General features: G+C 38.0%; 1 protein-coding gene across 2 annotated transcripts; it reads left to right on the forward strand.

The window, feature by feature from the left end:
• Positions 1-13,074: 13,074 nt before the first annotated feature.
• LOC146376253 (G-protein coupled receptor-associated protein LMBRD2B-like) lies at positions 13,075-21,934 on the forward strand. 2 transcript variants are annotated; one of them, XM_084947314.1, is made up of 18 exons: positions 13,075-13,235; positions 13,826-14,053; positions 14,275-14,381; positions 15,643-15,741; positions 16,373-16,540; positions 16,637-16,847; positions 16,935-17,009; positions 17,111-17,215; positions 17,352-17,532; positions 17,887-18,068; positions 18,342-18,475; positions 18,686-18,791; positions 18,893-18,990; positions 19,705-19,808; positions 20,000-20,046; positions 20,159-20,267; positions 21,361-21,454; positions 21,582-21,934. In XM_084947314.1, exons 2-18 carry the CDS (start codon positions 13,880-13,882, stop codon positions 21,643-21,645), a joined length of 2,058 nt encoding a protein of 685 aa, XP_084803440.1. In that variant the 5' UTR covers positions 13,075-13,235; positions 13,826-13,879; the 3' UTR covers positions 21,646-21,934. The 2 variants fall into 2 exon arrangements, with proteins under 2 accessions (XP_084803440.1, XP_084803439.1); XM_084947313.1 differs by having other exon boundaries at positions 13,075-13,184.
• The last annotated feature ends 2,290 nt before the right edge of the window (positions 21,935-24,224 follow it).

Below are 24,224 nucleotides of genomic sequence, written 5' to 3' on the forward strand. Positions count from 1 at the left end.
ATTTTATGTGGAGTGAATAAATAAAAGTATATTTACAGTGGCCCCTACAGACAAAGCACGTAAAAACTCCAAAACACGTAAAAACTCCGAAGCACATAAAAACTCAAAACACGTACAAAATACAACAGAAGTGCTCCAGGATGCTCGGGCGCAGAGTGCTTGTGTATAAATACACAAACAATACACATATGCTTTCATGCTTTCAATTGTGTAATTTAAGTGATCTAGGTAGCTCTGTTTTGGAAGTTCAGTTCATGCTAGAAAAGTGTTTTGGAGTTTGTACGTGTTTTGTCTCTAGGGGCCACCGCATATATTTATATATAAACATATATAAATAAAACCACTTCTTTTTTTTTACATTAGTAATTCCTTTTGTGCATAATTTTATATTATTGTTAATAATAAATTAATTAAAGCAACAAAACAACCTGAAGAGCCGGTTTGGAGCCCAAAGAGCTGGCTCTTTTTAGTGAGCCGAGCCGAAAGAGCCGGTTCTCTAAAAAGAGCCGGAAATCCCATCACTAAAACAGATTGTTCCAATAGTGACGCTTGTTTTTAAAATGAGCTGACTGTAGTGCTACTACACTTCTGCTACCTAAACACAAAATTTACCACACGGGACCCAGGGGTTTGAAAGCAATGACGTGGACTTTATTTTGGCACTGAAATTTAGGAATTTAGAGTCAGGCTTGTCCCGAGGTATCCTTTCTGACTCATAGTGAGGAAACCCAAGTATGGCAGAAATGTTCTGAAATGTTTTAGCCGTCAGTCTGCGCAAACACAAACGCCCACTGTCCCTCTTTCTTCATGTGATGTTGGTGCAAATGTTTATGGATTGCAGCTTTGTTTATTCCTTGATATTAAGATAAAGCTAATCAAATGTGTGGCCTTGCAATAATCTATGGCAGAAGCCACTCAGCATGGTCGCAAAAAACATCATTCCTCTTTCCAGCCATTCATCCAGATAGTCTGAATTCTATTTTAAAGTTTGGTTAAAGTAATTCAACACCAAATTCAGCAGTAAAACATTTTATACACAGTCATTCACAGTGATCTAGACGAATGATGCTTTTCATATAAATTCAAGAATGTTTGCATTTGAAAAATCTGTGCATTACTATAGTACCAGTAGATACACCAGAGAAGAATTTGCTATCAAGCACATTCAATTGATGTTTTGCTGCTTTGATTTCTACATAGCTAAACTACAACGAAACAACAACTCGTTGGTCCAGGTTTTTGCAGATTACTTTTAGTTTTTTTTAAAGAAATGAAAGTGGTCAAGATACCTAACGGGAAACTATGTTCCCCTCGAGGTACATATTTTAGTCAAATACAAACATGTGAGCACACAACTCAGATCACAAGAGGAAATGCTTGGAGAGGTTTCAGACTGTAATATTTATTCATAACATAATGAAGCAGACAGAAAGGCATGAAGCAAACAGAGTTATTGGCAACATTGGAATCCCACTAGAATACCTTAATAACCATCATTACCTTGTAAGAAACAGACAATTATATTTGAAATACAGTAAAAGTTTGTCCGTGCTGTTATTATACACCTTTGGAATGCCCTGGGCCTCAGAAACACTGAACAGATCCATAATGTCTTCACAGACAGTCTGCAGCTGTCTTGTCAGCACAGCTAATTGCGCTGTATTAATACTGTTGAGACATTTGTTTAGGTGAAGAGAGATTGATGAAAAGACATCGTGGTGGCACAGCGATTCTTTTCAAGGACTGTCTGAATCTTACTATTGGATCAATCCGCATAAAATCGATCAAATCTGAAAAAAAGTTTCCAGCTGATTTGTTTTTTGCACGATTGCTTTAGTCTAATTGATGCAGGAATGCAAAATTTTACCTTCATACTTTGAAAACTTTTTGAGTTTCAGGCCCTCAGAATTCATAAGGATGGTTTGATATTTGACACTTTATAATTACCGTTATTTTTGTTCCAAATATTAAAGCTTGATAACTTTATAAAAGATAACCAACCAAGATTGTGAAACTCAGGGTTGGTGTAAAGTTTGGTGTAAAATCTAATTTCTTCTGTCATGTTACTCTGTGATAAATAGATGTTCATGGCAGAGTGTAATTTTTCTTTCAGCTTTTGGGTATGTTTATTACTTGTAGTGTTAGTGGTTAATCCCTAGCTTGTGCCCTCATGTCTAAGTGTTCAAAAGAAGGTTAGGCTGATACTTGATGTTGATACATGAGCCCAATCCATCCATCCATCTTTAAAAGGTGTTTCAGCAGTATTCCTTTTATTGCCCGACTATGTTCTTAGATGAGTTCAGTAAAGCGCCATTCCCACCATATACAGTGTAGACAAGAAGTCAGTTCCCAGTCATAAATTATTTGATTGGTCTGATGGTGTGCCAGAATTGCTTTGAGGCTGAATAGTTTTGCCTACACCCAAATTGTTGCCTTTGCTATTGCCAGAGCTGCAGTTCATGTTGCCTGCCAGTACCTGCCTCTGAAGCCACACAAGTTAACTAATCCTAATAGGACTCCTTCTTCAGCTTGACGGCTCTCCTCACTTTCCCAGCTGCAGTTCAGCACAGCTGCCTCAGCAATGGAAGTGCAGAACATGCTCCATTCAGAGGACGTCCATCCCCAGAATACTTTCAAAGCTCTACAAAAGGCTGCAGAACTGACAATATGATTACAAAATAGACAGTCCAAAAAAAAACATCACTTGGGTTAAGGTCAAGCGGCCATTTCTTCCAATCAAAGCCCTCCAAATCACACTGTCATTGCCATGCAAACACTGAAGCCCCCCAGCTGGACAATGGAGTCCCCGGATAGAGCACCTTTCCGCAACCTTTCTAGTGACCCTAAGAAGGTTTGTGTGATCAGATGTTCAGCACATAAGCATAGACAGTCTAGACCTGCTCTTTGACTTGAAGCATAGAGAAACAACCCTCTTGTCCAGTGGGGAAAACCCCAACATGGAGGTGCAGAACCACATCGATACAAATATACCTACCCTTGCTCACCACCTCTCACCAAGGGTAACTCCAGAGTGGAACAGAGTTCATCTCTACTCCACAAGACTGGTTCCAGAACCCAAGCTATGTGATGATGTGAGCCAGTGTCAATATCAACCACTAGCTCTTTTGCCACCAGACAGCTGATGTTCCATATATCCAAAGCAGCTTTCAGTAACTGGGTAATTGACTGCTAAGGCCTCTTCTTTTGAATCCCTCCTGCATGCAGGTGGTGTCCACTGGAGGGGTGGCCCATGAGACTCATTCAGGCTGAGCCTGCCTGAACCCCATGGGCGAAGGCCGAACCATCAGATGTAACCCAATCCAGTCAAGATAACACAGTTCAGTGTTGACTTTTCCATTGAAAGTCTTATATTGGGGACATATTTCAGTCAAAAAGGATACACTTCAGGGTACACCTGCTTTTTGATTGGCATGTCATTACCACATGAGCATTCAGTGTCACTCAGTTCTCTCTTCTCACATCCAGGTTCAAAACATCAAGACAGTGATTGCAAAAATGTTCAGATTGAAACTTCCAAACAAGACTTACTGACCACTCAGTGGCACCACACCACCTGGGTCCTTCTACATCTGTGTAAAGACTATGTGATAAACTGAAGAAAAATATATGCTCAGCTCCACTTTCACTAGGTGTGGCTATATGATAAATTGTACATTAATAAAATATAAGCATGATAATGATGTTCATTTTTGTTGAGACTTTCAGGGAGGTTTTGATCCCACTTTATATACACAAATGTAAATCAGTGGAAGCAGTGGAGTTTTTATCGATACAGTTATATTGGAAGGTAAGAAATATTTCTGGAAAAACAGAGCATTTAAGATCATAAATAAAGGTCAGTGACTGATATTTGCAGCTTATGTAAAATGACTTGGAACAGAAGCAATAATGACCAAAGGGAACAGATAACAGAGATGGGACAAGAACTGATGTCACAGTTCCCCATTTGCATTCCTACATTTTGTTGTTTTTTGTTGTTTTTGTTTTTGTTTTTTTTTGGGGGGGGGATGTTATACACTCAAAATAAACTATAATGGTAGTTCATTAACTTCAGTAACTGGTTTGATATAAAATGTCAATGTTTCACTACAGCCCTCATGTGAGGGCTTTGGTTACACTTTGCTCACACTTTAGTCAAAGTGTAGAACTGCTTTTCCTAATTATTGTGAAAGCACACTGAATGGCTGAATGTTGTCTGTCTGCGACACAAAGTCGTGACAGGGAGTAATACCATGCCAAAACTTTTGCTCTCTCCTCATTAAGCCTCAAGTCGTCTGGAATGACTTACACTATTCCCAGTGCTCACCACAGAGAAACCACATGGCATCCGTCACACAGCTAACCGAACAGGGAACAACAAACAACAGCCTCCTTTGTTGTCACAGGGCAAAGCTGGTTGGCTGGACCAAAGAGCTGAATTTGTAGTGAAGAAAGAAAACAAGAATCAGTGCCATGACATAAAATGCAGAAGTAAAAGAGAAACACATAATTGTGGCAAATTTCTGGAGTCTGGATTCTCTCTTGTGTGTATACAAATGTCTTCATTATCATGACTGTGGGTTTTTGTGTGCTTGGTTTACAGTCCAGCATCTGCAAAACCCACCTTAAATGTTTGGGGTTTTTTGATACTGATTGATAAAATTTTTGTTGTTTGAGGGTTTAACTTTTTTTGGTTTCTGAGCTGGGGTGTGCCAGAAAAACGGAACAGTATTGGTTGGAACGGGTTTCATCGTGTAATATTTTCACAAATCTTATAACATCTTGTTTCAGCACAAATCACTGCTTTCTTCAGGTAACTGCAGCGCCTCAAACACTGCAATTAGTGGTCTCATCTTAGTTCTCTTAAATAGATTATTGGAGGAATGTGGAGGAAAATAGGAAATTTTCTGGGATTAAAGTGAAGAATCGTATAATGTCAGGAATAGCAGGAGAAGCATTGTTTATTAATAATCCATTGAACAAAGAGGAAACAGTGATCATCCATGCTGTCTCTTATCAATTGGCTACACAAAGAGTTGGAGTTTTTGAAGAAGGACAGAAAAACAAGTTCGATTATTTGGTAACTTTAGAAGTAAGTGATGTCATGAGCAAGCTGCTTGCTTATTTAGATCTGATGTCAAAAGCGCTTAGATTTTTACTCACTCATTCACACACTGGTATTTTACACACAAACACATATAAATCATGCCTTCAGCCTCAGCACCAGTTATCGTGTAATTCTATCTGGTTCTGGCTGAACTACCGGGCCAGTAGTTTCAGATGGGAGTGGTCCGGTCCCAAGGGGGTGATGTATCCAGGACAGGTTATAAGATCTTCAGTCTACAGTGGCCCTCTAGGGACACACCGAACTGGGGCCACATTGTTCAGCGGCATCATTGTGCACAAGGGTTTCCCATGGATCAAATGTTACAGACTTCAAACCCAGGGGTCTCAGCGCACTCATAGTTGTTCAGATGGGAGGCGAAGACGTTCACACACCGTTTCTCACTGATCTCAATAAGGCCACACTGGATGTTGTCCCAGTGGTTCGTCAACAGGATGCAGACGAGGAGTGTGATGGTAGGGAGTCATAACATGCTAGGCATACAGATAAGAACACTTGGAGAGAAAGTGTTTAATGACAGCATAAGAGAAGAAGAAGTGTAGACACTCAGTAATAGTAGCAGACATGCCATAGAAACAGCATTTCAGTATTTGGCACAAACAGGACTGCAAACAAGGCAATGCTTCCGCACAGCAAAAAATGAGGCAGCAGTTTACAGATGAAGAAATTGGAGACTAGTACATCTTGTACTCGTCCCTAGGGTGATGTGTTTTCATAGATAAGAACGTTTTGAAGACTGCGTGCATTTAATTATGTGCTAGTCAGCCGTGGTGGAATTTCTGAGCAAGTTTACATTTAGTAGGAAATTCAATTTTATGCTACATTTCTTTATATTGTAATAGGAAAATGGGAAATCGGTGTAGCCATGTATTGAAACATGTGCAAAGATACATGAAAATACAGTAAATAAGGCAAAAAATAAGTTTATACAATTCCAACAAGCTTGAAGGTCAATATTTGATACAACCACCTTTATTCTTTAATGTAGTCTTAACTCTCTTCGGCAAACTTTCTAGTAATTGCATTAAGTAGTCTTCAGGAATAGTTTTCGAGTCCTCTTGAAGGACATTCAAAGCTCTTCTTTGGATGCTCACTGACTTTCGTTCCGTTCTTTGTCAAGATGATCCCACAATGCTTCAAATGTTGAGGTCCAGGCTCTGGGGATGCCAATCCATGAATGTTCTATGGTGTGTTTTTTCTACCCTGGTATAATTTTACTGTATCATTCTTAAGATCACTGCTTTAACTGATGCTTTGAAGCAATCAGATGCTTTCCACATGGTGTTGTGTGGTGGATCAAAATCTGATGATACTTTTCATAGTTTCATAAACTTATTTCCCTTCCTTTAGAATTGCTTCCACCCTTCCACTGAGATCATTTCTGCTGAGGCTTCAGTGAACAGATGACTCAACTGAAGGACCTTCTGCATCTCTCAGGTCCTGTGTCAGGTTTTTCCTACATTTTCTCCATTTCTTAACCACATCAAGACTTTGACACAGCATTTATATTATATAAAGTTGTATTTAAAGTTATAACAGTTATGGTTAACCCTACTTTGACCCACTGTAATGTTAAAATGATAGTTACACATTAAGCCAGAAAATGATAAACCTTATAAACCAAAAATAAGCCTAACATAGTTAAGACCTTTAAACTTTGTGTTGCAACTTTATGTCTTTGACTTAAAAAAAGAACAAAGGAAGGAAGACTAAAATTAATGTGCTCTGCGAGCATTAAAATTCACAAAACAAAGAAAGAAACAGAAACAAGTCAGCATGTTGTTTGTTGCCATTTTACAATAATGACAATAACGTGACACCAAAAACTGTCATTTGTCAGCACTGTGACAAATAGGTGACTTATTGCTGCTGTTTTGTCATACTTTAACTATAGCAGCAACTCTGATGTCTCTGAATTTCTGAACTTTAGAATGTCTCTCTGAGTCGTGTTCAGTGTTGCGTAGCATTTAAAACAAACAGCTGTGGGTTTTCTTTTACCTTCTTTCTTCAACAATTCCAACATCTTCAGCTGCAGTTTATCATTAACACTAATATTTAATCAGGAAAGGAATATATAACCAAAGTGTTGTCACTCGAGATTACAGAGCACTAAGTGAACACCAGAACTGAGTATCTAAACTATGTTCTTGTTAACTTTTGCTTCAGTGTTTTGACCAAAGTAATGCAATTTATCATCTAGCTGACCCAGTTGCACCCATGAACTTGAGAAATTTAATTTTGTTTTTGTAATTGCTAGATTAGAGCTGCTCATTGAATGCAAACATCAGTCTGACAACGATTCAGATTTTGGGTCTTGGCTCAACCTTTAAAATCCCCCAAAATAAAGTCGTTCTCAAAATTGTCAGTAGTGTCACCACACTCCACTAGTGGGGCCCAAAATCTGTTTTTCAACAATGTTTCCTGAATATCACATGCTCCTTATTAAACTACAAAAAAAGCAACCAGCAAAAGCACAACATGTCTCACTAAAATAAGTAAACATGAATAAACTTGCTCGGGTGGCAGGGATATAATTTCAGTATAAGTCATTTCAAGAACACAGTGTACAAGGTTTCCCAAATAATCTGCTTACTGTTGTGCCAAAAGGTGTGACCAGAAACCTGACAAGGTTTTCAAAATTGTGTTTGAAGTTCTCAGAGATTAAAACGCCACGCCCGTCTTTTGTATCAAAACCACGGGTTCGTGAATTTAACCTGTGAAAGATTCAAGAGACTTGTAACAATGGGAGAAGATAATAGCATGAAGAAGAGATAACCAGTACCTCACCTCATTACGTCTTCATACAGGGGGTTTGAACTGTCTTTTAGTGTCACTGCATTCGTATTCCATGTTTCTGTTGAATGGTATGTATTTAGATTGCACTGAAATTTGGTGTAAAATAATCCTGATTGCCAGAGAAATCGTCCCCACAGTAATCACGATTGGGACCGTGTGAGCAGCAGCTTCCTGGCATTCCAATATGAAACTGTATCACCACACATACAGTGCTTTAGTTTTATTAGTTATATTCTCATAAATTCAATTGATGTAAAATAAATGATGTTTGTAGATTATTTTCTCTTATATATTTATTTATTGTTAAAATGTGTATCTGCTTGATCCTGTTTCTCTCTGTTTGCAAAGCTGAACCTTCAGAAACAAATTAACTACCTCCATCTAGTGGTGAAACAACTGCACTAACTTAATCCACCCTGTTAGAGTTCACCCAAGGAACAATTTCTTTTGCATCTTTAAATCTAGTGGTTAAAGACATATTGGTCCTGAGCATTTTTTTTTTCCTTATCTAGTACGTATAAAACATTGGTTTTGTTTGTGTTTTTGTTTGTTTGTTATTAAAGTAAAAACTAAACAAAAAACAGTAAAATAACAAAAACAGTACTGATTATTGCTGACAGGTTCAAACTGTGTGACGTAAAACGTTGTTAGTCTTTATAATCAGCAAATGTCCCTTCATAAGGTTAAGAAATGATCTGCTGTGAGTATACGAGCTGCTCATTTTAATAACCTGCTGAAAACATGATCTTATTACACATTAATAATAATTTTAATGAGTATATACATACATAACTTTAGCCTCCAGTTAGATGGTGATGCTATAATAATAATAATCAGGATAATCTCTGCCTCAGATTTGAAGAATGTATCTGATCAATGAGATTAGGACATACATATATTCCACAGTGACTGAAGGATTGAATCTCATTCAAACAGGTTTGAATGGTCATGCACCTAATTATTTTAATCCTTTTAGGATTGGGAGGGTGGGGGTGTGTGACAGATGGCCTCATTAAGCACCTGCCACTGGGTTTTATCTGTGCTGTAACAGTTTGAATCAGGCCAATAAGCCTTGCACCGCAGAAACGAGACGCAGGAAAATGGAGCTAACAGACAGTCTTCTAGAGGACTGGCCAGCCTCTCTGGACATTTTTGGGTCAGTTTTGTTGGATGCACTGGGTGTGACCAGAGCAATTGAAGGCTGGGCCGTTTTAGTGAATCTCGCTGAACATCTGTGTCTGGATCTGCTGGGCCACATGGACTTGTTGCTGGAGCACCGAGGTGTGTGCATAAACATACTTGGACCCATGTACGCTGACGACCCTTATGTATGGTTGTACCTCCACAACTGAAACGCACTGAAAGCATTCTGTGTCGCTTTCAGTCAGCACTCTATCTGGATATAAGTACAAATGTTTCAGGGAGTAGGGTGGAGGAGAAGTGGAGCACGCGATCAGAAGAAAACACAACTGAAAAAGTGATTTGAGTTTTTCTTTTTCAAGATTCACCAACTTTAGAGAATAATTGTCTGTGTTGCAAGAATTAAGATTTATGCATTTTTTGCCTGTGTTGCAATTAGAAGCGCATGCAAACCAACACAACTTTAACCAACGGATTTAAAAGGTAGTTTGCAAGGACAGACAGAAATTAATTTATATCATATCAGAATATCAGAATGCATATCTGAAAAAATATGTATGTTGGCAGGATTAAAAAATATGGAAAAAAAGAAGTTGACGTGCAATTTTGTCTTTCTGTAATAAGAAAGCCAGTGGCTGATTTTGTATATGAACCTGTAATAGATTTTGAAGTTCATATGAATTTTATTTTTCATAAATTGTATCACTCTGTTAAATTCAGAATCAGGAGTATAATAAGAAGAAGTAGCATCATTTATTTCTGTTTCATTTGTTATATTTCAGCCTGTCCTTATGTAGCTTTGTGCTATACAGAATATGCATGTCTCTGGAGACAAAAACTGTTTCTGTCTTCTACAGAACACCATTATGTTTCTCTTTCAATGCTGTGCAATCCACACATCTTTTTATGCTGAATTATGGCCACATTATTCATATGCTTGCTTCTCTGTCCACATTCCAGCCTCTTCACTCTGTTCTGCTCTTTCCTCATCCTATATCTTGTACTAAAAAGTGGGGTGAGTGAGGTTTCCTTATAAGACACTACTGCAAAGATTTTCTGGTTATTTCTGCTATTTACTTACACAAATATTATGCAAATTGTGTTTAAATGGCATAAAGATGAAATAAGTTGTTTTTCAGTTAAACTCATGGATGGAATTGTGTCTCAGGACTCTTTGTATCACTGAAATCAATCTTGGACACCTATGATCATTAGTTTGCCCGTTGAGCCCAATTAAAGGAAAAACCCCTAAAGAAGGATGTTCCACATTATTAAGCAGACCACCATTTTCAAGCAGTATGGGAAAGAAAAAGGATCTCTCTGTTGCTGAAAAGCGTGAAATAGTTGAATGCCTTGGACATGTAATGAAAACCTTAGATATTTCACGAAAATTTAAGCGTGATCACCATAATGTTAAGAGATTTCTGGCTGACTCAGAGCACACACGGGTTCGTGCAGATAAAGGGACAATGACGAAGGTTTCTGTCAGACAAATACATCAGACTAGGGGAGCAGCTGCTAAAAGGCCATTACAAAGCAGCAAACAGATATTTGAAGCTGCTGGTGCCTCTGGAGCCCTGTGAACATTAAGATGTAGGATCCTCCAGAGACTTGCAGTTGTGCAAGTCTCTTCTATTTGGGAATCCCTAACTAGGGATGGGTATCCCTAACTAGGGAATCCCTAACTAGGGATGGGTATCGTTTAGGTTTTAGCCGATACTGGTGCCAAACCAGTACTTGTGAAACGGTGCCGGTGCTTAAACGGTGCTCGAACCGGTGCTTAAAGAAAGGAGAACACAAAATTGGTCCAAAAACCTCTCATGTTTTTATTTTTAGAAGTCTCTGTTTTTCTGCAAAATGATAACCAAGTTAGCCTTTTCTGTTGATACAACATACCTCCTTTGGTTGGAATCGGTGCTTAAACAATGGAAAACACAAACTTTGTCCTAAAACCTCTCATGTTTAGCTGTTTTTTTTTTTTTTGTTTTTTTTGTTTTTTTTGGGGGGGTGTAAAAACATAACAATGTTAGCCTTTTTTGCAGCTATAGGGCATATATGGTATCACTCTATCAAACAAGAAGACAGCCGCATGTAACTACAACGGTGTTTACTAGTTCACCTTACATGCATTAATTTAATAACGTGGTTAGCCTACTCAATGTAAATTACACACGAACAACATTAAGCTACTCACGCAGAGAAGAACGGCTGCTGCTGCCATCATCATCCATCATCACAGTATCACCTTAAAGCACTTGTTGCAGGCTGCTGAGTTTGCATCTTTTGCTGTGAAGTACAGCCAGACTTTTGACCGCTTTGGGCATTTTTAATCTGTAACTCTGCTCTAAAAGAATGTATGTACCTGGGCCCGCCTACTTCCTTGGAAAGGTAAAATGATTGGCTAGAATCCAAAGTGTATGACATCGCAGGAAAAAAAAAAAAAAAGCACCGAAATAAAGCACCGAAATGTGCGCTGCTTTTCGGTCTGGTTACTACCGTTTATTCCGGTGCACCGGATACTGGCACCCATCCCTACCCCTAACCAATACTCACAAGCAGAAAAGGCTGCAGTGGGCCCAGAACTACATGACGACTAGTTTTCAAACAGTCTTGTTCACTGATGAGTGCCATACAACCGTGGATGGTCCAGATGGATGGTGGTGGATGGTTGGTGGATGGCCACCATGTCCCAACAAGGCTGTGACATCAGGTGGTGGAGTCATCTCTTGGGGCGGAATCACGGGGAGAGAGCTGGTCTGGCCCTTTAGGGCCCCTGAAGGTGTGAAAATGGCCACTGCAAAGTATGTGGATTTTCTGACTGACCACTTTCTTCCATGATAGAAAAAGAAGAACCATGCTTTCCGCAACAAAATCATCTTCATGCTAGACAATGCACCATCTCATGCTGCAAGGAATACCTCTGCATCATTGGCTGCTATCAGCATAAAAGGAGAGAAACTCATGGTGTGGCCCCCATCCTCCCCTAACCTCAATCCTATTGAGAACCTTTGGAGCATCCTCAAGCAAAAAACTATGAGGGTGGGAGGCAGTTCACATCCAAACAGCAGCAACAGAGCCTATTCTGACATCCTGCAAAGACATTCAAGCAGAAACTCTCCAAAAACTCACAAGTTCCATGGATGCAAGAACTGTGAAACTGCTATCAAATAAGGGGTCCTATGTTAATATGTAACTTGACCTTTTAAGAGGTTTTTGATTGAAATAGCTTTGATTTCAGTAAATATAATCTCCTAATGCTGCAAATTCAACAAATGACCACTTTCAATTCTCTACATTCTTTAAAATGTTTTGAAACTCTGTTTGCGTAATAATTTGGAACAGTGCATTTTAAGTTTTTTATTTTTGAAAAACATACTGTTTTCATTGGGAGGTTTGTTGAGTAACATTTGAATTATACTCTAATGCTTGATGACTCGAAAATCATGCTGTCATTTGAATCGACTATTTAGGAAAATCAGAGAAAAATATAATTTGCATGATAATTTGGAACGCGGTGTATATTTAAAGATAGTACTGTCAGCTCACAACATATTCTAGCAAAGTATGTAGCTGTCATTCGAACTAAGTTCAGAAAAAAACTGGCTACAAATGTAATGACTACAAAAAACATGCAGCTACTTCTTCTCCTTTTTCAATTTACTAGAACAGTTTAAAAGTTTATATTTGTGTATCCTTCTCAGGTTTTGAACCTACAATCATTTGTATGAGCATATCTGTCTACCTGTCTACACTGTATGTGTATGTATGGATCCCAGTGATGCAATAATGCTAATAAAATACAGTTACTTGTGTCTACTCTAAAGCCTGAACCATAAAATAATTACCCTTTTTTTTTTTTATAAAAAACTGGAGTATCAAATAAGTAAATAAATATTAATTGGCATATATTAGTTAAAAAAAAAAACAATAACAACTCATGTATCAAATATGATTCACTTGGCGTTACGTTGTCGATGAAATTCTCAGCAGTCACTAGTGCCTACAATACCCAGAATCCCCTGCTGCTCCAGCAAAGCTAGCGTACCGAACGTTAGTTACGCAACGTAGTTTCAAAGGTTGTATACATCTGTCGGGGTTCCCGTCCAGGAAATATGATGTGACTGTAAGTTAAGAAAGTTTTCTGTGCTTTTTGATGACAATGAACCCTCCACAGGTAAGAGTCTGTCTGGCTCTAATAAATAAAATATATAAAAAGTGGGCCTACTTTGTTCATGAAATGAAACACAGCATTGACTGTTAACAGTGCGAGAACACGGCGCGGAAATGCATCGAAAATCATCGCTTCTGAAAACATGACCACAATAGCTAAATGACCGTCTTGAAAACAGTAGTTATCACTCCAAAACATCTGGAAAACAGGATTCAAAGCTTTTTTATGTGAAAAATATCCCACTTGAAAAACTTTCTAAAAGCCAGTTGTTTCCTCTGTTCGGTCTGAACGTTATCAGAGTAGCTTACCTCTGTGAGTGTTTGTGAAATGTCAAAGAATATCTTTGGGCACACTAGAGTTTCAGATTTGTGTATTAATTCAAGGTCCTGCTGGTTTTCGTTCATTTCTTTTCCTCTCATAAATAAATAAAGCTTTCTTTTAATTAATCCATTGCAGTGTGTTATGTTACTGTATTTTAGTCACTTCTATTTCCCCACATCTCAACTGGTCAAGCTGTTTCTCTCTGTTATCCAGCAGATAAGAGCTGATATTCTGTCTGCTTTCACCACTCACCTCTTTCTCTTTGTTTCCAGGTCTTTTCAGTCTGCTGTCATGAGCTCTTGATGTCTGTCTTGTTATAAGTCATCATGAGTGGTGCTGCGCTGGCTGTTGTGGTGGTGGTCGTTTTTTTCTTGGCCCTCTACCTCCTCCAGCGTTATGGAGATCTGTGGAAGCAGCAGAGGCTGGTCCTGTTTGGAACGCTGCTGTCCTGGTACCTGTGCTTCCTCATCGTCTTCATCCTACCACTTGATGTCAGCATGGTACTAGACGTTAATTTCTTTATTAGTGTGACTTTATTTTTTCAGGGGGTGGGGGGTGGGCAAGAATAAGATTTTTATGTGCTTTTTGAAAAATTTTCTCTAAGTAAGGTTGAGCTGTGTGTTTATTTATACAAATCTCACCTCTGGGGTCTTATATTAACTATGTTCACTGCACTTTTACATGTGTTTGCCTGACTGTGCAAACTCTACTCTTCTGCCAGGCTGTCTACAATCAGTGCAATTCTAACATTACAAACACCACTACTGCACCTCCAACGAACCCCAGTAGTAGGAGTGAGGCCAACTTGTCTCCTTTTCCATCTATGAGGTAAAGACGTTGTTTTGATTTATCAGAAATAGGGCCATAGTTTTCCAGATTTGCTCCACCGCCATGCAGCATTATACACAACACAGCAGATAATCTGCTGATCTGCACATATCCACTTTGTCCATGTTTGTTTAGCAAAGGAGCCAGCATTCCACGGGGATCTCATAATCTCATTTGCTCATCTTTCACATGACTTCTCCATGTATTTGATTGCTTTAAGCCCAAGTAAAGCCTTACAACTGAACAGACTTTATTCACTCAGTTCAAGTCGCTCTACTGTTTTGTTTGGTGTTCTAAAACTGTTAAGAATCAGCGTTTTTTTTTGCTTATTTGTAATTCCCCTAGATGATATCAGTACTCATCATTTTTATGTGTTACATACACTCACCGGCCACTTTATTAGGTACACCTAGTTAGCAATGGGTTGGACTCCTTTAATTCTTTGGGGCATAGATTCAAGAAGTCGCTCATATCAATACTGACATGATAGCATCACATAATTCCTGCAGAATTGTCAGCTGCACTTGCATGATTATAATTTCTCATTCCACCACATTCCAAAGGTGCTCAATGGAATTGAGATCTGGTGACTGTGGAGACCTTTTGCGATACTCCAGTAGGCTCTGGTGTTTAAACAATGCCAGCTGATATTAAGGGGATGAAAGTCTGCCAAGAAAATATCTTCACAGCATTACACCACAGCCAGCAGCATCTTGAAGTGTTGATACATGTTGGCATAAACAACATGTGCTTTCATGTTGTTTATGCCAAATTCACAAATGAGTAGTTATTCAATTGACTCTTGCCTTCCTATCAGATATTTGCGTGAACGAGCAAGTGTATCTAACACAGTGGCTGATCGGTGTCATCTCTCAGATTTCACCCTTCACCCTAATACGATGGAGGTGAATTAAATTCCATTCGTGGCTCTCGCAGCTTTGAGAAATACAGTTTTAGAATTCAGGAGTAATACTTCTTTACAAAAATGTTACCGCATTTAGTTCGTACATTGTTTTATTTTATTGGAGCTATTCTTTATTAGAAATCTGTCATGAAATTTGGGGGTACTGAACCTTTTTGGGGCAATGAGTGATTTTGAAATGGCAACAAAATCCATACAGTGTATATTTTATGGATTCAAGGTGTGGTTGTGTTAAAGTTGTGATGATGTATCATGTGGCTTTTGAGCATTTAGAATTTTATACCTGGCTTCCAGTGTGCTTTTTTTCTCTAATTCTTTAATCTTCTGTGTGCGCTTCAGTCCACCAGGCAAGTGTGAGGAGCCTTGGACTTATATTCCAAATGACACCCTCGAAGTGTTTTGGAGAGTTGTATACTGGACTTCTCAGTTTCTTACATGGTAAGATCCTCTTACTCATAAACATACGATAAATAAAGCGTCCCATGTTAGGAGTCAGGATATCTAAGTGTTCCACCAGAGGGCACTCTCTATCCTCCCTGTTGGCAATAGGTGTATCTGATATCCCCGTGTTGGTGTTGGTCCTGGATCATCATAGTTACTGTTGATCTGGATTCATCATTGCATGTGACCAGTCACATTGTTATGATGCCATAGTTTTGCGATGTGAAAACAGACCTGCCGATGTTCACTCAGGAAAAAAAGGGTTATGGGGTCTGATCAGGCTTAGGCAGAGTGCAAATGAGTTGTCCACAAGTTGTTGTGACATTAAAACCAGACTGTTTTGAAAAAAAAGTTATCATATTATCTTAGTAATGAGTCTGACTAACTAACTAAATATTAAAAATGTTAAGGAAATGTGTTTATCTTTAATGCGTCTCCAAAAAATATTAGCTGATATTTTTTAATTTTTAAATCAGCAATAATCAGTGAAAAAATTCCTATATCAGTTGGGCTCTAATTCATTCTTCTTCTTTTTTTTTACACATCATTCTACCTTAAGTTAAAAAATGTTTTGACTTTCCTTTTCTCTCTCTTTCTTTCTTTCTGTCTGTTCTCTGTGAGCATGCAGGCTGCTGTTGCCCTTTATGCAGTCTTATGCACGCTCAGGAGCTTTCTCAGTGGTTGGAAAAATCAAAACAGCTTTAATTGAAAATGCACTTTATTATGGCACATACCTTCTCATCTTCATCGCTCTGCTCATCTATGTGGCTGTTCAGCTAAAGTGGAAACTGACCTGGTAAGTCGAGTTGGAACTGTATGCACTATGTTTCAATTTGTGCTTTCTGGTTAGCATAATCAGCATAATCTACTTTCTTTCTTTTAAATCATGTAGGGCGGACCTCCAGACCATAGGGATTACAGCTGCCAACACCTGGGGACTCTTCCTCCTGGTCCTGTTGCTAGGCTATGGCTTGGTGGAAATCCCACGGTCTTATTGGCTGTCATCTTCCCACAATTACGTGCTATCCAAGAGCTACTTCAAGGTAGCAAAGATGGCTACTGAGAAGGCAGAGGCAGATGAGAAACTTGCAGATGTCATGGAGGCAAGGGTTTACTTATAACAGAATAAAGAATAAACTGCAGCATATGAATTTTTTTTCTTTACAAAAATAATCTGCTTTTTTTAACAGGAGGTTGCAGGCATCCATGCCTCTGTCAGGCAAAACCACTTTCTAAGGAAGTATGTGGACATAATTTTCACAAAGGTAAGAAATGAAACCAAATTCCACAAACAATTTTTCCTCATGCATATATTGTGCATTTTCAGCTTGTACACTGGGCTCATTTGAGTGTCATTTCACTTCAGTGTCCCACAAAGTACCAAGAAGAGATGGGAATAAATGTGGAAATCTCTCGCATGGACCAGAATGCCCCTCCCACCAAAAGAGTCCTAGTTAAACTTCATGAAAAAGTAATTAATTCTTTTTAAAATTGCACTGTGAATTAAAAAAAAATAAAGCAAAAAAATATTATTACACATTAAAATGCCTGTAAAAAGTGTTTGCCCATCTTTCCTGTATGTTTTGTATTTGCGTGTGTGTTTTCAGGTGGTCAGCGCAGTGCAGAGACACAATCAGACTCAGGTTCAGTGGTCTATCCTGTTAGAGCAGGCCTTTCATCTGGAAGATGTAGCAAAAAGCCGGAACAGCTCGCTCCGACACTTCACCCACAGCTTCCCTTTAGCACACCGTGGCTGCATCCGTAGGTTCATCTACACTCCAACTGTAGGTGAGTTCTTAGATTCCCACATGGAGTATTAAAAGTAAAACTTATTATGGCATTGATAATATATGTAATACAGCCTTAAAAATGTTCTTGAATATCTGCCATAATAGAAAGTTGTGGTTTGTTTTCAGTTAGCAACAAGAATATTTCTCTTTTTTTCACTGTTTGTTGTCTGGCAAACAACATGCAACTTTTAGGCAGTCATGTGCCTTTTTTTTGTATAACATAAATGTGAGTTTGCACTTACACGCATATTTGTTTGTGTGTGTGTGTGTGTGTGTGTGTGTGTGTGTGTGTGTGTGTGTGTGTGTGTGTGTGTGTGTGTGTGTGTGTGTGTGTGTGTGTGTGTGTGTTCAGAGTGGTTTTGGGAGTGTGTGCTCAGACAGGGCCTCTGCAGGCTGCTGGCCGTCCTCCTGTGCTTACTCTCCGCTGCAGTAATCTGGTCTGAGTGCACCTTCTTCAGCACACACCCCGTCCTTTCTCTGTTTGCGGTCTTTATTCAGTTGGCTGAAAAATGGTACAACTATCATTGCATTGAGGTGAGTATGTATTAGTGCTGTCAGCGTTAATCCCGTTAGAATGACGTTACTACAAGGAGTAACACAGTATTTTGATTTATTTAAAGTTTTTTTTCCTTTTTGCCAGAAAATTGGTGAAAGAAACAAAAGTTTGCCTTTCAAACACTTGGACTCCCACATTATTATTTTATTTAAAACCAACAGAAATCTGCTGTGAACATAAACATGTTGGTTATTTTGTTTTCTTCAGTTCAAGCCTAACCTTCAAACGTGTTTCCTTTTTCTCTCCAACAGATGGTGTGCTTTGTGGGTATCCTGTTCATGTGCATGTGCGTCTACTCCACAGTTTTCAGGATACGATTTTTCAACTACTATTACCTGGTGCCACATCACCAGACTGATGCTTACAGCCTGCTGTTCAGTGGCATGTATGTGCAGCATATTTACACTATAAGGGATGAAGTGAGTTGAAATAGAAAGTTAGTTAGTCAAACACATCTTTGCATTTTGGTTTCATATCAATGGAACGATAGGTTACAGGTCAGACTTTCCAAACAGGAAGCACAATTCAGTCTGGTATGCTTAATTTGTGTTGTCCTAATTTTAATATTCTCTCTCTTTTTCCCTGTATGACTCAGGTTATTTTGTCGTCTCACTCCACCTTTATGCCTCAACTTTCTGGGAATGATTCACATGGACTCTGCAATCTCACACAAGAGCCGAGTACAGACATCTTACACCTCTGTGGGTTCCACAAATTCATGTATCAACACACACACACAGACATTTGTACCTGTAAATTAAATGTGTGTTTTTCTTTTCTTTGTGTTTTTTTTTTTTATCAGATTATGGGCTCTATGCAGCTGCTGTCATTTATATCAGATGGGTTCTACATCTATTATCCCATGCTGGTGTTGCTGCTGTGCTTTGCTACATATTACAAGTAAACCAGCAATCTCTAACAACTTTTGCACATTCTTGTGTATTTTTCCCACCTAAAAATAGTCCAATGGCTGATTTAAGATGTATAAGTACAGCTATAAATATGAGAACTTAGAAGACTATATATTTAAAGAAAGCTATGGAACAAATAACAAGTTTTAATAATATTGTTAGAGTAAGTAACATTGTTACAGTTTATCTCATAATAGAGTAAAAATCTGTCTTGTCTATAATCCTTGAAGCGTTGATGGTTTTGTGACTCATGATGTGAAATATTGTATAAGTGTAAAACACTCGTTATTTAAATTATGCTTAAAAATAGCAATTTAATTTTTTGTTGGACTCATTGTTTGAAGTAGAGTTGATAGGACTTTAGCTTTTCTACTGAATTCTGCTTTTGTCCAGAATCTGTAGTGCAAACACATTTCCAAACACATTATCACGCCCTTTATTTTATACTACTTACCAATTTAATCCAGTGTGGTTAAAATCATCCCAGCTATACACTACCCACCTGGTTATCACAAATTGCACGGTAGAAATGTATTAGTTTTATACTTTTTATTACTCTGATACACTTAAGATGAAGGTTAATTATGAGCAATAAAATGGCCATTTTGCAGAAGGAATCTGCTCTGAAAAACCCATCACGTTTTTGTCTTGAGTATAAGAACTTATGTGTTACAGTATGCATGTCAATCATTTTGTTTTGTAGTCTGGGGTCTCGCTGTTTGAACCTCTTGGGCTTCCATCAGTACATCACTGATGATGATTTGATCTCTGACCTGGTGGATGAAGGCAGGGAACTCATCAAAAGAGGTAATTTGATCACAAGTTCAATCGCTTACTCTTCCTGAAGTTTCTGTGCATCAGAGCAGTTTTGGCAGCTAAACATATCCAGATTTTTACAGTTAATGTTTTCATGCATTATTATAGTAACCTATGAAAAAGGGTTTTTTTGTATGTTTGTTATGTTTGTACTGTATGTTTTATAATTTGTTCTTCTGTAGAAAGAAGGAAAAGACAAAGAGCTGAAGATGGAGAGAATCGAAGATGGGTAGATATTTTCTTTCTTTAGTCGCTCAAGACAAGAAGATCTATCCAGCCTATTGGCTTGCCGGTTCTACTGGTTTGTGTGTATAGTGTGCCTACTTTGTTTTGTGCTTCAGGCGTGGAGGGAGCGGTATGGTGTCGATGGGGCCACTGGGCAGAACAGAGCTGGTTACACTGAGTTAAAGGATAACCAGAAGGAGCCTGTAACAAAGATCAAGAAAAGTGGTAGGGCTCTTTCTCATATCACTACATCTATCTAATATTTTCTATTTGTCCACCTGACTTGCTGCTCATACAAGAAACTAAAAATCTATAATTTTAGACCTAGGGCACCTCACCCACATGAGATACATATCCATACAGGCTTTACAGCTTGCCTGGTTGGGTTTCTTTGGAAGAAGCACCACCCCTGTGTTCCCACAGGAAGTTATTCTTAGGTTTCTATGAACATGACACAAGTAAAAAGAACTTATCATACAGGAATCTATGCAAAAGACTGAACAAGTATGGCTTGTTTGGAAGTGCTGCCACAAGAAGGCCTCTTTTCTCTAAAAAGAACATGGCAGCATGGCTTTGGTTTATATTTTATTATCCAAACACAGCAGGAAAACACCTCATACAAGTTGTCAAGCAGGGTGTGCAGGTGTAATGATTTGGGCCTCAGGACCTGGGCACCTGTTGACCACAAACTGCTCTGTACAAAAAGTATTCTAGAGTTAAATGTGAGGCCATCTGTCTGACAGCTAAAGCCTTGTTGTAGCTTGGTAATGCAACAAGATAATGATTCCGAGCAGCAGCAACAAGTCGGAATCAAAGTGTTGAAAAATTACAGTCAAATTCAAGATCTCAATCTGATTCAAATTATGTGGCAAGAACCTAATACGCTGCACATGAACAACTGCCTGCTTTACATCTATATATATTTCTACATATATAAATATCTAGCAGATGGTAGATAACGGTCATTTCTTTGCTGCAGATGATTATTACGAAGAACATTTCTAGAGTTTTTAACATGTCACCACCTTTCCCCTTTGTTTTGAATTACACCAAACATGGATTTTTGATGGATTATCATGATTTATATGGTAAATAAACTGGTTTTTATATCGTGCTTTTCTACTCTACTTAAGCACTCATTATACAACTTGTGTCATTCACCCAGTCATACAGGTACGGTTTTTCTGTGAATGCATACATCGAACTACTAACCTTCCAATTAGTAGATGACCTCTGTCTCTGGAGCTATAGCCACCCCTTGTAGAAGAAGTCAACCTGCTTACTAGTGTTGTGCATCTTTTCTTCTCTGTATTCACAGTTGTCACATTTACCAGAAGAAACGAAAAGGCCGACGAGCAGCAGACGGGCTTACTGCAGGAAGACTCCAGTGATGACGAGTCGCCCAACAGAAGGTATGATGTCATTCAGTACCAAGAATATAGTTGGTTAGTGTTAAAATAAATCTGAATAATATTGTGTTTTAAAAGAATGCTAACAGTCCCTCTCTGTCGCACTGTGTCACTGTGTTTAATGCTGTAGATCCACAGCAGGAAGTTACCTCACTCTGTCACCTCCAGTGAAGGGCGTGTTTGACGACGTGTGACGCACGAAGGACCTGGAGGGAAATCAAAAAGCTAATATGTGCTGTAAATAGAATAAATGATTCAAATGATACATTTTCTTCAAAGCGAAGTCTGAATGCAGATAATTCACTCTTAAGAAAAAAAAAGTAAAGATGTTTAATAGATGTAAAATATAACTTTAATAAAGGGTTTTATATCACAAGCATTTTTGGTGGTATTCATAGCGATCGGTAACTGTAAGAACTTAACACGTGTGTAAATGCATGCTTGATATTGTTATGTTTTATAATAAAATTGGTGGATAACAGAGCTCATAGTATGTGCATAGATTTTATATTTATTTAATTTGAAATTCAATTTCCGTGCCTAAAGCAAAGTGTCAAAGAGAATATATCAAAAACATAAACACGTTTAAAGTTGTGTTTTCAACTGTATCTGCTAAATAGCATCATTTTCATGTGGCGCAGTCTCCAGGCATCTATTTATACAATTTTGAACTGTTCAATTGTTATTGTATAAATAAAACATAATGTTTTTGCATGTACTTTATCTGCTGTTGGATTTTGAGTGGCCTAAAATATATAAAGCAGCATCCCAAGATGTCCTTTATGGCACTTTTTTCAAATGTCACAATGTTTATTTTATTTTATGACCTGAGGGTTGTTTTTTTTTTTTTCTTTTAAATAGATAATTATTGCAAGACAATTGTTTGCAAATATATGGAGAGAGGTTTATACTGTAACTCCATGAGCGTACAGAGTTTGGCTTTTGTTTTTTTTTTTTTTTTACATGTATTTTTTGCAGCCCTCTGCATGTCCTCATGACATAATTTGTCCAATATATCCACTATCCCTTTCAAAAAGATTGCCTCTCTAACTTTTTCTCCACACCACTCAACCTGAGCTGTTCCTCTCATCTACTCTTTTCTCATCCTAGTCCCTCCCAGTTCGAGGATCTTCAGCTCTGCCACGTCCACCTTGGGCCCCTGACTTTTGCTAGTGCAATGCACCTCTCCAGGCATTCTTCCACCTGCTCTAACAATAGAGCACAATGTTGTCTGCAAACATAAGTCCTGCCCATCATCATTAAAAACAAGAAAGGGCTCAGAGCTGAATCTGCGAGTCAGGATCACCCTTACTTTGAGCCCATCTGTCACTTCTACCACACAACTCACCACTGTCTCGCTGTCTTCATACATGTCCTGCACCACGCTCATATACTTTACCACTCATGACTTCCTCGCGGAGTACCAAAATTCCTCTCTTGAAACCTTATCGTAAGTGCTGAGAGAGTGCAACTTCTTATGACGCTCTCTATACATCTCCATCAACACTCTTAAGGCGAACATAGCACATGAAGCACTCTGACTTCATGCTATGGCTTATTACCATTATTCTTCTGTAGCAGCTCTTCACATTATCCTTGTTCTTCAAGTACCGTGCAGTTCTCCATTCTTCAGGCATCCTCTGAAATTGTTTTAAACAATCAAGTTAAAGTCCATTGCCCTCCCTCTCTGACTTCTCCATTCCTCAACAGGTATGTCATCTGGACCTTTCCTGTTTCCATTCTCTTGATAGCTCCTCTCACTTCCTCCTTATTATTTCTCTGCACTTCCTGATCCACTAACTTAACTTCATCTGTCCCCCATTTCATTTTTTCTTCATCAGTTTCTCAAAATACTTCTCAACACACCATCTTACATCTCTTGTTGAAATATATGCGTTGACTCCATATTTATGTTATAATTAGCCATAATCATAAAGTTTGTCAACTTGAAAAATCAGTTAATGCAATCTGAACAAGACAAATGTTGTTTAATTTTAAAATATCACATGTATCATTTAAAAAAAAAAAAAGATTCAAAAGAAGTCAAAAGACAAATGGGATAAAGAATAATTATTAGTTTGTTTCTTTTTTGTCATGAACATTTTCATTAAGTTTCAAAACCATTAAACCATAAAAAAGAAAGACAATTCACAAGAAAAAACAAAATTATACTAAAATGTAACTCAAAATAGACAGAGAAAGAATGTAGCACTCTTCCTTGCATGACCAAAAAACAACACCAGTTCTATGAGGTTAGAACGATGCCACCTTAAAATAAAACTGGAAAAAAAAATATTGAAAGTGAAAAATTTTAGTTTCAATTAATCTTTTATTACTATCATTTTTTTTTCAGTTTCAATACAAAATGTTTCAGTACATTTATTTCATTTACAATATTTTTTTCAGTTTCAATATTTTTTTCAGTTTTATTTTAAGGTGGCATCGTTCTAACCCTATACAATTCCCACTTAAATGATAAAACTCATACTTCAGATCAGGCCCAAGAAAGAAAGAAAGGCTGGGTAGAGAAATCCCTATCCTGCTTACATTAGTTTATCTATAAATAATATAATATTTTATTGTTTCATTTTTAATTATTTTTTATATGTATTAGTATTTTTAATATACCTACATTTATTATTTAAATCTTATTTAACATGATATGACACGTTAATCTTACGTTAATCAACCTCTAATTGATAGACCGTTACCGGTGATGCCTTTCCCAGGCACTTCGTAAAACACAAATTCTTAGATCTTAAAGTAGCCTAGA

This window comes from Perissodus microlepis, chromosome 12, assembly GCF_051167445.1.
Source record: "Perissodus microlepis isolate ML-2025 ecotype Zambia chromosome 12, ASM5116744v1, whole genome shotgun sequence".
In the NCBI taxonomy this organism is placed as follows: domain Eukaryota; kingdom Metazoa; phylum Chordata; class Actinopteri; order Cichliformes; family Cichlidae; genus Perissodus; species Perissodus microlepis.

Bases quoted from the DNA above. Each gene is read 5' to 3' on its own strand.
- LOC146376253 (XM_084947314.1), top strand. From the start codon at position 13,880: ATGAGTGGTGCTGCGCTGGCTGTTGTGGTGGTGGTCGTTTTTTTCTTG. The intron at 17,010-17,110 runs GTAAGAAATGAA...ATTTCACTTCAG, and splicing joins TGGACATAATTTTCACAAAG to TGTCCCACAAAGTACCAAGA. The intron at 18,792-18,892 runs GTGGGTTCCACA...TTTTTTTATCAG, and splicing joins TACAGACATCTTACACCTCT to ATTATGGGCTCTATGCAGCT.